The sequence below is a fragment of the Nannobrachium achirus genome (genome assembly GCF_963921795.1).
Source record: "Nannobrachium achirus genome assembly, chromosome: 12".
In the NCBI taxonomy this organism is placed as follows: domain Eukaryota; kingdom Metazoa; phylum Chordata; class Actinopteri; order Myctophiformes; family Myctophidae; genus Nannobrachium; species Nannobrachium achirus.
In genome coordinates this window covers 35,946,463-35,963,371 of record NC_137832.1, presented here as the reverse complement: position 1 = coordinate 35,963,371, position 16,909 = coordinate 35,946,463, and the positions used below count along the sequence as shown (strand labels likewise).

Genomic DNA, 16,909 nt, shown 5'->3' with positions numbered 1-16,909 from the left:
ATTCAAGCAAACTTTATTGATACCTGACAGCCAATATACATGCTCTGCAGATAATATACTCCACAAGTACAGGCCTTCATGAACAGACATCTTGCACTATATACAGATCTCTCCTTACAGACTGACCACCACATTCCAAAGCCTGGTTTATGCTTCTGCAACAAAATGATGTGCAAAATATGTCACTCAAACAAAAATAAGGTATATCTTCAGTTGAAAATACATAATTATTTGTTATTAGATGCCAAAGCATATTTCAGACTTAAATCCATTATATCTCTCAGTACGCTTGTGTTTTAGATTTAGGTTCACAATTAGAAAACAACTCTTATAATGAAAACACAGTTACAGTAAACACCAATATTTTGTATTTAAGCACCATTAGTGAAATGTAACCAAACAAAGATTTTAAACCTGTTCATGTTTATCTTCATGAAATTAACCAAAATGGCCTTTCTACGCTTTCATACATTACATAGACATCAAAACAGTATATGGTATGTCTGACAATACACAGATGTTTCTTCATGGGATGTCAGTATCTCATTTAATCCGTGTATGATTTCTGCACTCTTTCTCCTCTCTAACCCCTCTTTTACCGTAGGCCTATCTTTGTTTATTACTGTCCTCTCTCTCTCTCTCTCTCTCTCTCTCTCTCTCTCTCTCTCTCTCTCTCTCTCTCTCTCATACGGACCTTCATTTCTATTTCTTCTCTGTATCTGTAAATATATAGCTATAAACTGTACATTAATGTATTAAAGGGATATTCCACTTTCACTAGGGAGCAGTGGAAGGGCCTCTCTCCCCACACACACCCATTGTAACTTCAAACTTCATTTTAACCATGATAGATTCATTAAAAACACCCATATTGGTGACTCATACTACCCTCCTAATACGTGATCAGGCCGTGTTTTTTCGATAACTTTTTTCATTTATTTTAAATTATTTGGGAAAATTGAATACCTGTAAATGAAATACAAAAAAATAATTATTAAAAAGAAATGAAAAAAGTTATCGAAAAAACACGGCCTGCTCACATATTAGGAGGGTAGTATGAGTGACCAGAACAAATAATGGGTGTTTTTAATGAATCTATCATGGTTAAAATGAAGTTTGAAGTTACAATGGGTGTGTGTGTGGGGAGAGGCCCTGGGCCTGGAGGGCCTGATAACATTTACATCAAATATCTAAATATTCAATCAAGCTAATTAAAAACTGTTCAGGGTATTCATAAAAGCCTGATTAGATGATAAAATTACCAAAAGTTTTTTTGAAAGTGAAATATCCCTTTAACAACTTTTTAGCCTGGCGTCCGTATTTTAGGCATGTTAGTATTGGGAAAATCTTAAAAAATTCCCCAATGTTGGGGCGCCCGCTGGCCTGGTGGTCAAGGCGCATACCACATACTAGGCTATGTTGCCTGCTGGCGTCGCCGGTTCGATTCCCAATCCGGATGACCTTTGCCACATGTCATTCCCCATCTCTCTCCCCATTTCCTGTCAGTCTACTATCCTATCAAATAAAGGCATAAAAAGCCCAAAAACAAATCTTAAAAAAAAATCCCCAATGTTCCAGAATGTCCCAAATGTTCAAAAGTGGCAAACAAATAGCAAATCCACAAGCTTCAAATTCACAAGGTGTTGCATGATCTCCCATCTCAATGCCACTTGAACTTGTAGGTTGGCTATTTTCACCATTCGTAGTACAACAAGTTATATAGGGCTTAAGTGGTTAAAAACAATTGTTATAATGTACGGAAATAAATCAGGCAATTACAAAACTACTGTAGAAGTGAAACATCAGCATTTTGGCTGCATTTCCATAGGCATCATGAATGTACCCACAGAGGCAGACCCAATGACACTCAGGGAGAGTTGAAAATCACATACAGGGTAGAATCCTCAGTGTTCATTTATCAATTTGTAACTCCAAGAGTTTTACACTCTCAGGGCTCTATTTTGGTCTGATTACCAGCTCTTATGCCCTAACATAAAGGCCTGTCCATACTGTCTCCGACCACCGAACATTTCATCGGAAAGGTCCGGTTCAACTACAAAATGATGTCACTCGCATCTTCTGAAAAGCATTACCCCGAATTAGAGTTCGGAAAGCTGCACGTTGGAAAGTCGGAATTCTCAGACGAAAAGTTTGGACAGGCCTTTAAGTTAAGGCATAAGAGCTGGAACTTAAGACAATCAAAAGAGAGCCTTCAAAGTTAAATTAACACTCAATATTTTACAGTGCATGCAGTGCTGGTATAAATACAGCCTCTGAGTGTCAGCATGTTTAGCATTGTTTCTCCTCAGCTCCACTGGATTCGTTTAATTGTTGTTTTCAGACTCAGTTGCTGTGAAAACACAGAAAAACATTTAAATCAGCCAGGGACAGACAGAATTGTTACAGTAGACAATGTAATAAGACTAAATCACTCAGAACAATGGTGCTACATCATAATTTCAAATTCTCAATTTGCTGATCTACAAGATGGGGAAAAGAGTGTACCAAATATAGAGCCCTAGGGGATCCCGGTCAACTAATCTATACTATAATTTTCCGAATGTCTGTCTGAGTGAGTGTCTGTCTGTCTGTCTGTCTGTCTGTCTGTCTGTCTGTCTGTCTGTCTGAGTGTCTGTCACAGCGTTTCTCCTCAGTGGCTGGAGCAATTGATCTGAAATCGCATCACCATTAGCATATGAACACACCTGACATAACTGTGAAGCCCGTTTGTCACTTTCACAAATCATATGCTGTATATTAGCATTTTTATGGTGTATCTACTATCTATTCTGCATCTAGCATGAGGCATATCTATTCTGCATCTAGCATGGGGCAACATGTTTAACCAGCTGTGTGTGTGTGTGGCGTTTCTCCTCAGTGGCTGGAGCAATTGATCTGAAATCGCATCACCATTAGCATATGAACACACCTGACATAACTGTGAAGCCCGTTTGTCACTTTCACAAATCATAATATGCTGTATATTAGCATTTTATGGTGTATCTACTATCTATTCTGCATCTAGCATGGGGCAACATGTTTAACCAGCTGTGTGTGTGTGTGTGTGTGTGTGTGTGTGTGTGTGTGTGTGTGTGTGTGTGTGTGTGTGTGTGTGTGTGTGTGTGTGTGTGTGTGTGTGTGTGTGTGTGCGTGCGTCAGTGCGTGCGTGCGTGCGTGCGTGCGTGCGTGCGTGCGTGTGTGTGTGTGGGGGGGGGGGGGTCTGGCCCTGTTACAGATGTTGTCCAAAAATCATGCAGATCAGTACACAGTATCTCTGTAGCCATTAAACGAAACGGGTATTTCTTACATTGATGCTCCTACATATTATCATGCAAGCACCAGAAAGTTACTTTCCATCCCTCATATACTGTGCACAGTGCACACCCCATAACCCACACACTGCACATTATTTCGGAGCTCATATCTTTGAACGGGTAAGGACTAGTTCTACTTAATTGTACAGAACTTTGGTCAACATGTGTTGCTAAATGTGCTTTGTAAACAAATTGACTTGACTTTAAGATCGCTCTTCAATAGCAAAGTTTTAAACCCCTCTGTTCCAATCCAAAGGCAACATTCAATAGCTAGCAAGAGCAATGGGCAGCTGTGTGTAATATGTTTTACTGAATTGTGTATCATTGCATGCGTAGTAGGACATAGCAGTGGGCGTGGTTTACTGGTGCCACTAAAGATCTCCCATTCATTTTTCCCTTAATTATTATAAGCCTAGAATCAAGCCATGATCCAGGATCCTGGTGAATCATAACCATAAAACCTTTGATTCTGTGAAAAGAAAAACGTGAAAATTGCTAGGGTATTGGCCATTTATTAAATGTAGTAGAACATATAATTCCATTTCTTTTCTTTTTTTCCTTTTTTTTTCACAGAAGGGTTAGGTTTAAAGGTTTTGTGGTCATGATTCACCGCAATCCTGGATGGCTTGATTCTAGGCTTAAAATAATTGATATCAATATTTTTGTAAAGGTCTATGGGGGAAAAGAATGGGTTTTAGTGGTAACAGTAAACCGCTCCCCCTGCTATAACAGAGGAGAAAGTCTTACCTGGTGATACTGCAGCCAGAGACGTGTGCTGCTGTGCCAGTGTACTGTACGTCACAACGTACTACGTTGTTGTTAAAGTTGGACTCTGGAACCTGCTGATTTGGGTTTACTGTCAACTAATAAGACAAACAAACACACAACAATTTAATGTTAAAATCTATTGCCTATACCACTGGCAATATAAGAATACAAACATTATTGTATACAAATTACTCTTAGCCAGGCCCTCCAGGCAAAGGGCCTCTCCCCTAACACACCCATTGTAACTTCAAACTCCATTTTTAACCATGAAAGATTAATTAAAAACCATTTATTTTTTCTGGTGACTCATACTACCCTCCTAATACGTGAGCAGGCTGTGTCCGATAACCTTTTTAATTTATTTTTAATAATTCTTTGAGAAAATGGAAACATTTTAATACAATGAAGAATTATTAAAAATAAATGAAGTTATCGAAAAAACACAGCCTGCTCACGTATTAGGAGGGTATTATGAGTCACCAGAAAAAATAATGGGTGTTTTCAATGAATCTATCATGGTTAAAATGATGTTTGACGTTAATGGGTGAATGGGGAGAGGCCCTGGGCCTGGAAGGCCTGGTAACATTTACAAATATCTAAATATTGAATCAAGCAACTTAAAAACTGTTCAGGGTGTTCATAAAAGCATGATTAGACGATAAAATTAACAAAAGTTTTTTTGAAAGTGAAGTGTAATAGGTCCTATTCTGGGCATTTCATAACAGGCAAACAATCAGCAAAAATAGCAGAAAAAGAAATGGCACATCAAAATTCTCACAGTGCGTTGTAGTGTGAGATTGTAGATTGGTTATTTTCAGTGAAAAGATTTGGTATGCAGGCAAAAGGAGGGGACCAAGTATAGACCCTTGGGGGACAGAAGTCAAAAATCACACCCGTGTGAAGTGGAGCTGTGTGTGTGTGTGTGTGTGTGTGTGTGTGTGTGTGTGTGTGTGTGTGTGTGTGTGTGTGTGTGTGTGTGTGTGTGTGTGTGTGTGTGTGTGTGTGTGTGTGTGTGTGTGTGGATCATGTGTACCGATTTTTGTGACATTTGAAGAAAATATGTAGGAAAAGGAGCAAAAAGTGTGTTTTGGAGAAAATTCAAGATGGCGGAAAATCTATCATGGTGCAAATGGGCGTGGCCTATATGGGGAGATGCGTCATGACCCAAGGAATCCAGGGAAAAAATATTTTTAATTTTCCGACCTACGGTTCAAGAGTTACAGGCCAAAACGTAAAGTGGGGTGTTATGGCGCCACCATGCGGCCAAATGACACAATTATTTTTTATTTAATCCTTGAAATCATTATGAACCTCCTCTCCAAGTCTTGAAACTCTAGCCCCTATGGTTTGCGAGAGACAAATAATTGAATGTGAGTTTTTGCGATTCCCATTATAAGTCAATGGGGAAAATTAATTCACTAATAAATTAATATCAATTAAACTATAGAACCTTTCTCTTAGAAAAGTAATAGCCCACGATTCCCGAGTAAGCCGTTCGATTTGACATATGGCGCGAGTGTGTGGTGGCAAAACTGTGGGACTAGTGGCGTGCCGAAGTTTAGGAAGTTCAGGCTACATACAGACACACACACAGACAGACAGACAGACAGACACACAGACAGACCCACACGGCCACGTATAGGGAGCCTGTGCTTCACACAGCTCCAAAAAAGTATATAGGAGACTTAGGAGTTGGTTAGATTAAGTGTAAAGTATACAGTAGGGGTCTTCAACGTTTTCAGGCCAAGGACCCCTTAGTTGAGAGAGAGATGAAGCAGGGACCCCCTCAACCTTTTCATAGATTCCATATACAGTAGTTTCATTGTTTGACAGCACAGTCATCAGTGTATTTTGGATTCATGTCAATTTGTGTTTTCAGATATTTAACCACTTGAACCGTCACTACTTAATAAACTTGACCTTTCACTCTGTACTTAGTCTGCTAAGTGGTCTGCTTTTCCCCCTCTACACCAAACACCACCTTTGCCGAAAATAGCCAATCTACAAGCTCATAACGCCTCGCAGCGGGAGCCGTTGTGAGCTTGTAGATCTGCTATTTTTGGCTAAAGTTCTGAGAATATGGATGCTGGGGTTCGAGTGGAGAGAAAAAAACTTTCTATCACTCAAAGATTTGGAGGACCCCCTGTAGTAACTCTGAGGATCCCCTAGGGGTCCTGGGACCCCCTGTTGAAGACCCATGGTATACAGTATGGACTGTCCATTGTGACAGGGCCTGTCACAATATAGGAATAAAAGCATACTATCTTGTCCACAAACGTTGGTGTCCCTATACAAAGCAAAGGTGCAGTAACTACAAAAAGAATTAAACTGATAAAAAAGGACTTTAATGTTTTTCAATAGGCCAGACAAAAGTGTTGGGCATAAATGACATTGCACTACTTACCGTATATATTACAGTAATCTGAGTTCCTAGAAGTTCTCGCATCAAAACAGGAGATTATATCTGTTCTTGAGGCAACTGTTTATCCCTCAATATCATGAAGGCCATTTTTACCGTTGAGACAAATAAATAATACTGTAAAGTCATTGTGTCCAAAAATATAGTTACTGCACTTTGGTGTTTAGGGTATGTTAATAGGTCCTATTCTGGGCATGTCATAACAGGCAAACAATCCACGAAAATAGGCAAATATTTGCATCTCAGAGTAGATTGGCTATTTTCAGTGAAGAGATTTGGTATGCAGGCAAAAGGAGGGGACCAAGTATAGACCCTAGTCAATAAAGTACAGTACATAGGATTTACAAGGATGAAGTGTACAGTATACTGTACTGTGTATACTGAACACAGTCAACACACACTGTCTAACTGTGACTCAGACCTTGAGTATGTATTTTCCTGGTGAGACATCGGTGATATCAATCCACTGGCAGTCAATATCAGCATTGTAGGTATCATAGCAACCAGGACTCAGACCCTAGACAGAAACAATCATTATCATCATCATTAACGGGACCTGGAAAGCATCTTGTCAATTTATATTTTAACCACTTTAACCATTATTTTATAGGCTACTTTAACTATTGAAAAACAGCACATATACAAGCTCATAGCACGGCACAGAGTGCCACGCTATGAGATGGGGGTCTGCGGTCAAATACATGTCATTCTAGGGGTTCTTGATTTTAAAAAGATCCACTGATATGGAAACATATCGTCGTTGTCCGATGAAAACCTTGTACGTCCAAAACCGTTCGTTTTGCATTTATCATTTTAAAAAGGATTTAAACTAGTGAAAACAGCCGATCTACAAGCACACAACGCCTCGCGCCGCGAGGCGTTGTGTGCTTGTAGATCTGCTGTTTTCACTACTTTTGTGCGACAGCCTTGTATGATGAAGCAGGGCTTTACTTTGCGAAAGAACGTACAAATTTGAAACTTGGAGATACGAGGTTTCCACCCGACAACGACGATATGTTTTTCAGAAAACTGTTAGGATTTAGAAGACAATTATAGAATCGGTCCTCTGGTCTAAATGAGTTAACAACAACAACAACAACAACAACAGAGATCTGGGGCTTATCCCAACCTGTGTGTGAGAGGTGCAGGCGTAGCGGCGGTAGTATCCAGGGTCGCAGGACGTGTCCTCCAAACAGAAGCTAGCTTTGTGTCCCTCAGCAACCCGACTCTGGGTGCTGGCATCCAGCAGCTCATACAGACTGAACTGATCCATACTGTGGAAGTGACTGAGGAACAGCACAACAGGAGCAATTGTCATTTAGGGCCGTCCTTGACTAAACACATCCTTAGTCAACTAATAATTGTGCTAATGTATGTAATGTTGATTCAATTGACAAATCTGAAATGCTGTTCTGAAATGTTTTTCAGGTTGGTGAGGGTGAGAACGGAACAATGCTGGCTATTGGCCTACGGATTGTTAGAATTAAAGGGTCATATTATCTAGAGTTTACAATAGATGTACAGATCATTTAGAAATAATTCAGCATAAAAAAATCTACTTTGGTCTAACAAAGTCTAGATCAAGTAAGACCAAACCGAACAAATAATATATTGTTTGACTATAGGTGACAGCTCTAATGTCACACAAATCAAATGTGTTAGTTTTCCAACAACTTCAGCCATTGCCAATTCCCCCCATGTGTACTGTAGTCCCAGTCTTGGCCTCGGGATGGACTAGACAACAACGTTCCTCCTCTGATAGACAAGAAGGAGTGCAGACTTCCCTGCTGAACAGTCATCCCAATCAACCAACCAGAGGTCTCTAGAGCAGTGACAAGGACGAAATCCCCCCCCCCCCCCCCTCCCGCCATGACCACCGCCAATTAGAGAGCCTGGTCGTAGTGGGCGAGTGATTTACAATTAGTTAGTGTTTTAATTGGATGTTATTTTTTTTTGGGGGGGGGGGGGGGCTTTTATGCCTTTATTGATAGGACAGTAGACTGGACAGGATGGGGGGGAGAGATGGGGAGTGACACGCTGCAAAGTTCGTCCGGATCGGGAATCGAACCGGCGACGCCGCCAGGCTTCCATGCCTATGTGGCAACGCCTAAATGGTATGGTAGGCCAGAAGGCGCCCCATGCTTATGAACTTCTAATTAAGAAACTCAGACTTGACCATTTGTGTAGTGTAGTGTGACTACTGCCCTATTACTGCACAATAATATAAATTCATAAATATTTCCATTGTTTGTCTCAAAATGATTCAAGTCTCACGGTAACAAGTGTGACTTACTGATGGCAGTTGTGCCACTCCCAAGAATAGCGAGGTTTACTGGGGAGGAAGTCAGCTGTTCCCTGGTTCTTCACTCTCTGAGGAAACCTCAACAGGACCCTGGTGTCATAGTCGTGAGCATATGATGCTGAACTGTATAGGACGAGGAGAGGAGAGGAGGAGAGGAGAGGAGAGGAGAGGAGAGGAGAGGAGAGGAGAGGAGAGGAGAGGAGAGGAGAGGAGAGGAGAGGAAATGGAATGACAAGAGTTATTGGACAAGGAATTGTTACATCAGGTCCTGCATATTTGGGAAGCAAAGTGCATGTGATACTGATAATATATACTGATAGCATATTAAACACAATATGGTAAATCATTAGTATTGCGTTGTATTCTTTAGTAGTGTAGTAGAGAGTACTGTACCTGGCCAGGCAGTTCTCCTCTGCAGCACAGCGCAGGTTGTACATGGGGAGTCTCTGGATGTATGTAGAAACCTGGACGTAGTAGGGGTCAGGGTACAGGTCAGGGAGACCTCCTGCACTCAGGACAAGGACACAAATCACTCAGCCAACATGACAGTTAAGAGAGAACAAGGGATCCAATCCAACATTGAATAAAAAGACGTAAGAATATAAAAGCTCCACCAGTGGCACTCAGAGGCTGACCAAACCAGAAAAATGTGTTTGATCTGGATGCCATTGCCATCCTCGTGCTCTCTGGTGGCGGTGAGACTGAAAACGCAAGAATCGAGTGTTTTGTGATTCACCATGAGCCTGGATGGCTTGCTTGGTTCCATACAGAATTAATTGGGAAACATTAATGGCCTTTCTATCTGTGGAACCATAAAATGGCCGACACTGCTATGCCCTATAACCTTGCATGCAATGATGACACTTCTGACTGACAGTGGCATTAGAGAAAGGTCATGGGGTCACTCAAATAGCATCAGTGTGCTTATAAAGTTTCATGAAATCTGTCCATTAGATTGTGAGATATCTTGAATGCATGTGGACATTTTGGCCTGATGTTGACTTGACTTACTTGACTTAATCCTCTTGGCCCCCTTGGGAGCATAGGGCGTCCACCATGGATCTCCACCTCACTCTCCTCTGTGCAATGGTTTTTGCTTCTTGCCAGGAGGTCCCTGTCTTGGATAGTTCATCAAGCGTGGACCGCCTCCAATTGGATTTTGGTCTACCTGGCTTCCTCTTGCCTTGAGGATTGTAGTCTAGGGCTTGTCTTGCTATGTTTCTTGGATCCTTTCTAAGTGTATGTCCGATCCATCCCCACTTTCTAGCTTTGATTTGTGTGGTAATTTGCTCCTGTTTCATGCATCTCCACAGGTCTACATTTGAGATCTTGTTGGGCCACCAAATCCTCAGTATGTATCTGAGACAGTTGTTAATAAACACTTGTAGTTTGTCTGTGTTTGATCTGGTGGTTTTCCAGGTTTCACAGCCATAAAGGAGGACAGGTTTAACATTTGTGTTGAATATTCTGATTTTCGTGTTTCTGGAGAGTTGGGAAGACAGCCATACAGGTCGGAGTGTTCTGAAGGCATGTCTTGCTTTGCTAATGCGCAGCTCGACATCTTTATCAGCTCCTCCATCTGTGCTGATGTTACTTCCGAGGTACACAAACTCGACCACATCTTCCAGGGGTTGTTCCTCGATAGTGATCGGTTGGTGGGATTTGGTGTTGAGCCTCATGACCTTGGTCTTCCCCACGTTTATTCTGAGTCCTAGCTGTTTACTGCATTCGCATAATGAGGTGGTCTTGCGTTGAATGTGTGTGTGTGTTCCTGAGATCAGAGCCAGATCATCTGCAAAATCGAGGTCTTCCAGATGTTCGAAAGGGTTCCACTGTAGTCCTGTTCTTTGACCATCCACTGACGTTTTCATTACCCAGTCGATGGCGACAAGGAAGAGGAGGGGTGACAGTAGGCAACCTTGGCGTACTCCTGTTTTTATATGGAGGCTGTCCGAGAGCTTACCATTTGCGATGACTTGACCTGTGAATCCATCATACATGCCCTTGATGATGTTGACCAGTTTTATTGGTATACCATAATGGCGAAGCAGCTTCCATAGAATGGTTCTGTCAAGACTGTCAAAAGCCTTTTCAAAGTCAACAAAGTTAATGAATAATGCTGACTGCCATTCAATGCACTGTTCGACGATTATTCTGAGTGATGCAATGTGGTCTGTACAGGAGTTATTCTTACGGAATCCAGCTTGTTCTCTCCTGAAAATCTTGTCAAGTGGTTCTTGAATTCTGTCTAGGAGAATACGGCAGAGGATTTTGCTGGGGACTGAGAGGAGTGTGATGCCTCTCCAGTTTTTACATTCACTGAGATTTCCTTTCTTTGGGACTGTGACGATTAACCCCTGCTTCCAGTCATCAGGAATCTCCTCTTTTTCCCAGATGTCGTTTAGGAGCCCATGGAGGATATCAGTGGTAGTGTTGATGTCTGCTTTCAGTACATCAGGTGGGATGTTGTCCTTCCCTGGTGCCTTGCCCAGCTTCAATTTTTTGTTAGCTCTCCTTATTTCCTCCTTTGTTATCCTACCACAGTTGATATTTAGGTCTTGACCTGCTTCCTCAATGACTGGGGGGTTGTCTGGGGGGAGCCTATTAAGGACCTCTTCAAAGTGTTCCTTCCAGCGCTCTAATTGCTGGGACTCTTTGGTGAGAAGGTTCCCCTGCTTGTCCCTGATAGGCCGGCTTGTGATTTGTTTTTTCCCCGACAGCTGACGGGTTATTCTATACAGTTCCTTAGAGTTACCTTCTCTAGCTGCTACCTCTGCTTCACTGGCCAGCTCTTCCACTTGTGCTTTCTTGTCCCTCTTACAGCTTTTACGTACCAGCTTGTCCTTTTCTTGGTAGATCTGTTGGAGGCGTTTCTTGTTGTTGTTGTCTGTCTCCCTGTTGAGTTTGGCTTTGATGTCACGTCTTGCTTCAATCTCCCTCCAAGTTGCATCTGTGATCCAGTCTTTTCTTCTGGGGTCTCTGTAGCCCAGGACAGCTTTGCAAGTGTCAGTGATAGCCATCTTGCATCTTTCCCATTTGTTGTTTATGTTATCTCCTTCTGCTAGGGCTTGGAACCTGTTGCGAAGGTGGATTCCCCATTCCTGACACATTTTATTGTCCTTTAGTTTCCTTGTCTCGAACCTTCTCAGAACCCTGTTCTCCACTTTCTTCTTCACTGCCAGTTTCATTCTGAGTTCTCCCATGAGAAGATGGTGGTCAGAGCCAATATCGGCACCCCTTTTGACTCTGACGTCAAGGAGAACACTTCATCCACTGGGGAGCATGAATTTACTCATGGTAATGCGGTCATTAGATTTTTAGATATCTTGGGTAAGTGGACATTGTGGTCAGTGGTTGGCACTAGAGGAAAGGCCATGGGGTCACCATCCCTTGTGTGGCCCCCACAGTTAGTACAGCCATGAACCAGCCCACAACAGCCCTGCCAATCGGCCTCAGCCCTTTTGGCAAGACGGCTTGTGCATTGGTCTGGCGAGTGGGAGGCCCAGGTTCAATCCCCGCTTCCGCGCATCACTACTATCTGGCGTAGTCGGCAGGACGAGGAGCGTGATATCCTCGCGTGAGGGATATGAGGGACGTTGTGTGCGGCCGTCCGCGCAGCGTGAAGTGTGAATCGCGAGGACACACTCCAAAGATCAGGGGGGTGATTGTAGTCCCCACAGTTAGTACAGCCATGAACCAGCCAACAGCCCTGCCAATCAGGCCCAGCCCTATTGGCACGACGGTTTGTGCATTGGTCTGACGAGTGGTAGCCCTGGGCTCAATCCCCGCTTCCGCGCATCACTACAATCGCAAAACACAAAGTTTGGGATTAATGTGATGGACCAACCAACATCCAGCTATGCAGATGGCTAATTGGCTATATATCTTGTTCTTCCAAGATATATATCCAATCTTCTGACTCTGCAACACTAATGGCAATGTGGCCAACAGTGAAGACTGCAGCATACTCCATGGCAGGTCAATAAGAACAAAATGGCATCACAAGAACATCAGCAATGCCTTTATGATGTTTTGTTTGGCAGTTCTTCAAAGATTTTCAAATTAGCTGAACACCTCAGCTAGCTGAACATCATATTGTTTCCGCATTTTATCACCATAGGAGATACAAATAAATATGGGCCATATGGCCCCTAGTGGTTTACTGACAGTATAGTCTTGCATCATAAGAACTTTGGCAGTGCCTTTCCGATCTCTGTTTGCCTGTGTTTAAATGCAAATGATGATGATGAAGAGATCAATGCGTACATTGTATGTCCCAACAAGGATTCAAACCCTTAAGAGTCAATCAAATGAAATCCCTATTTTATTAATAATTGTTTCCCTGTGTCAGCAGGACCTTTGGCCTAATAGATTTAAAGTATGAAAAAGCCTGTAGAGTCTAGAATTTAGAAACCAGCATTTCCACAGGTACTGTCTAAAGACTCTAAAGCCTTCATGGTAATGGTAATGCAAGGTAAAGGTACTCTCATTGTCATCCATCTTCATCTGTAACTGTCAAACTGATATGGGTGGGGACTTATATCCTTGGCCTTACCTCATTACACACGTGAACATGGGCGGTTATACAAATACGCACCTCAAAGCTTGTGTATATACTATATAGATGTAATTTGTTGTAAAATGAATTGCATTAAAACAAATAATAATAAGGAAATAATAGGCATCAAGAGAGCTTGTAAAAAGGCGTGGAATAACATTGTTATGATTGTGAAATAATCATTTTAATACTTTTGTCGGTCTGGCAACTCCACAGCTCTGTAAGCCATTTTTGAGCGGTGGTAGAGCGGTGGTAGACCGCTCCATAGCATGGCCGTGTGTGTATCCGTGTATCCGTGTGTGTATGTATGTATGTATGTATGTATGTATGTGTGTATGTAGCCTGAACTACCACTCAGTGACCAGAGAGGGTGCTCTTGAGTCTAGTCTGAGCATCAACTGCAATATTCTCTCTCTCTCTCTCTCACACACACACACACACACACACACACACACACACACACACACACACACACACACACACACACACACCCACCGCTCAGTTCACACGGGTGTGATTTTGTAGGAGGGCTGTGTGATCCAGTCTAGGCGTGGCCTAAACCGGCAACAGGTATAGAAGAAGCGGCATCCCTTTGTTTTGGTCCCCCCTGTTTGTTTCTCCAATCCCAAATGCTCCAGTAGTGTATAGTCTTGCCAGTCGCAACGAGTTGGTCTAAAAGATGGATATACCAAATTAACTATTCCAAAAATAAGCAAAACTACACCGCATCAAGGGTTTTGTTGGGTATGGGACCTAAAATTATGCCCTTGAGCGTGGGGAATTATTTTGAGTTAAAACTGTTTCCGGTTTGATCTTTCCGTCTTTTTGTAGTCCGTCTGATGACTACAACATGACGTAATTTGTTTCCACTCCCGACCGGATCAGAAACCAGAAAATGCTACTGATCCCAGGCTGCCTTATAATCATGATGGGGAGATATGGGGAAATAGAGAACCTTATGCAACAGGGGTTGTAAAAGTGCAACATCTAGTGGCTGAATGTTGTCTATTTCCCCTTTAAGTCAAAGCACATTTTATTCTACTTGTGATTATTTTTGTTTAAAATGTGTTTGGAAGCAATCACCCAGTATGGAGTAAGCAGGACAACATGAGCAATAATTAGGAGTGAGTATAGCCAACTAAAAGCATTTTTAATTCCATAGGATTTCATCTAATCCATATACATGTACAAGCATGGGACTTGTTGCATTGCATGCACTCAAATGCAAACATTTAAGTGAGGTAGGCTTTGTGTGATTTTTTAAATAGGCTGTTTTGAGAGGCATCAGACTTTATCTATAGCTAAAACAATTCGGGGGAATAAAATCCTAAAGTAATGTGACAAAGCGACCCACAAGTCAAAAAGGTATAGAGCCTTAGAACTTGCCAGTGCCTGATAGAACTATGAGTCACATCTGTGGCTGCAACACAGCACAGTGTTAAATAACTAAGCCACAACAATCTCATTTGACTGCATGCAAAGATTAGAATACAGTATAGGCTATTAGAAGTGTTGGGCAGTAACTAAGGTACTAGTAAAATATTACTGGAATATTATACCATATTACTAGAACATACAACTTAACATAGACCTATGACATAGTAGCCTACTCTGGTTTTGTTAGCTGCCTCCTGAAAACATTTCGTTTAAATGCAGAGAGATTACTATATAGCCTATTGATAGCCATTTTGGTGACTCCTATTATGATTATTATTCAGGGGCAAAAATGTATTCAGTTCTAAAAGGAGCTTATATAATAATATAACTTTTTAAAGGAGTAATAACATATAGTAACATAACAGCCTACTCCATTGAGTAATATTGCCCAACACTGGCTAGTCGTTATTTAGAGCATAAAACACTATTAGCCTACAATCTTACAGATTTTGAAATCTTGTGAAGATAGCAACCATAAAAAGCAGTCTGCTCATTTTAGTATGAGCAAAAAGAGGGTATAGAAAACTATTGGTAAACTAATACAATACATTTACACGTTATAATGTTAGAATGGAACTTCCCCGTACCAGTTTGGTGATAGCTGGTGCCATGGCCATGTCTGGCTCTCGCAGCGGGCCTCGGTCTGTAGTAGGAGTTGTAGTAGTTGTAATAAGGATAATAGTTAGATGACTTATAGGGGTTGTATGGATCATCTCCGACCATCATGTCCTCCCGCCTAACGGGTGCAGAATCATCACCGTGTGCGTCCTGAGCGCGGGGAGCTGGTGGCCGGTTTGGGCGCTGCTGGCGCGCGGCGCGTAATTGCGCACCGCCGCTGCTCGCTGGGAGCCTTGGAGCGGCCACGGTGTCGTTATTGTTACTGACGACGACGACGGGATTCCGTTGTTGTCTCCGGTTTGACGGCTGGTATTGAGAACCGCCGCTCCGAATGCTGAAAACCTGGCCGTTGTGTTGCCATGTCAAGCCCTGCCTCAGTGCTTCACCTGTTCGAGATTCGTCCTGACAGCGACCCTTATCTAAGAAACTACAAAGGAAACATAACTGTGTGATGGACAGCAAAAACGCGTCAAATGACAGTCCCTTCATTACTGAAGATGAGATAAACAATAAATTAAACTCAAATGATGCTATAGGAAAAATAATATGTTCTACGGTTGCTGCGCAAATGTAGGCCTACTTTTCACAACTAAGGGTTCTATTGAAGTGGTCACCAAGGAGCTGCATGCTGATGGAGAGTGAGAGAGGAGGCAGAGGAGGAGTTCAGTTTTAAACAGATTCCGTGTTACACAAACCACTGCATGTGGGCAGATGATCTACTAGCCTAGTGTGAGATTAGACTTCTATGACTATAGTGTCACCAGTATTGAAGGTGAACTTTTCATTTGACCATCATTCCCATTTTATCCAGATTTAACTGATATTTCAATTATTGCGCCTGAGGTCGCAGTTTACTATCAGAACCGTCAAAGCTTGACCGTATCCATCCATCCGGAAGGGTAACATCTGACACTGTGGTTCCCCTGACACATCACTGTGACATCATAAACATCATGATGTCAGATACTCAGAGCAGGGATCTCTCCATATATGGGCAAACAGATGACATCACAGTGATGTCAGATACTCAGAGTAGGGATCTCCAAATATGGGCATAAGGGATTCTGTAAGGAATCTCCATATGGGCATAAAAGGGATTGTATCCCAGGTGATGCCCTGTTAGTAAAACCACACTAACAGATGCATATGGCCAAGATAGATGGCCAAGACAGACACTTAAGTACTGGTAGCCATGCTGAGATAAGTTTACCAGAGCTACACACCTGACTTTTGCTTTAACCAGCCATGTTAATTCAGCAGTTTCTTGCTAATTTATAAACAGACAATTTTAGAATAGAATAGAATAGAATAGAATAGAATAGAATAGAATAGAATTGCAGAAAAAATGAACTTGTTTTGTGTAAGCTTTGTCCTATTGTTTTCTTTCACTTTAGCTATATTTGCTCCTTTCTCCACAAGAGGAGGTGTAATTTGTGGCATTCTTTTGGTCACTCGGCTGTCCTGCTGTGACCTAGTTAATTATCTCTTTTGCA

The 16,909-nt window shown here is 42.0% G+C and overlaps 1 protein-coding gene across 1 annotated transcript; it reads right to left on the bottom strand.

Annotated features, from left to right (window-relative positions):
• Positions 1–4,057: 4,057 nt before the first annotated feature.
• lox (lysyl oxidase) lies at positions 4,058–15,905 on the bottom strand (the record flags this gene model as incomplete). The annotated part of the gene is made up of 6 exons (XM_080738613.1): positions 4,058–4,177; positions 6,923–7,018; positions 7,631–7,787; positions 8,795–8,926; positions 9,197–9,308; positions 15,386–15,905. The coding sequence occupies 6 exons, from the start codon at positions 15,903–15,905 to the stop codon at positions 4,058–4,060; spliced, it is 1,137 nt and encodes a 378-aa protein (XP_080594739.1).
• Between the last annotated feature and the right edge of the window lie 1,004 nt (positions 15,906–16,909).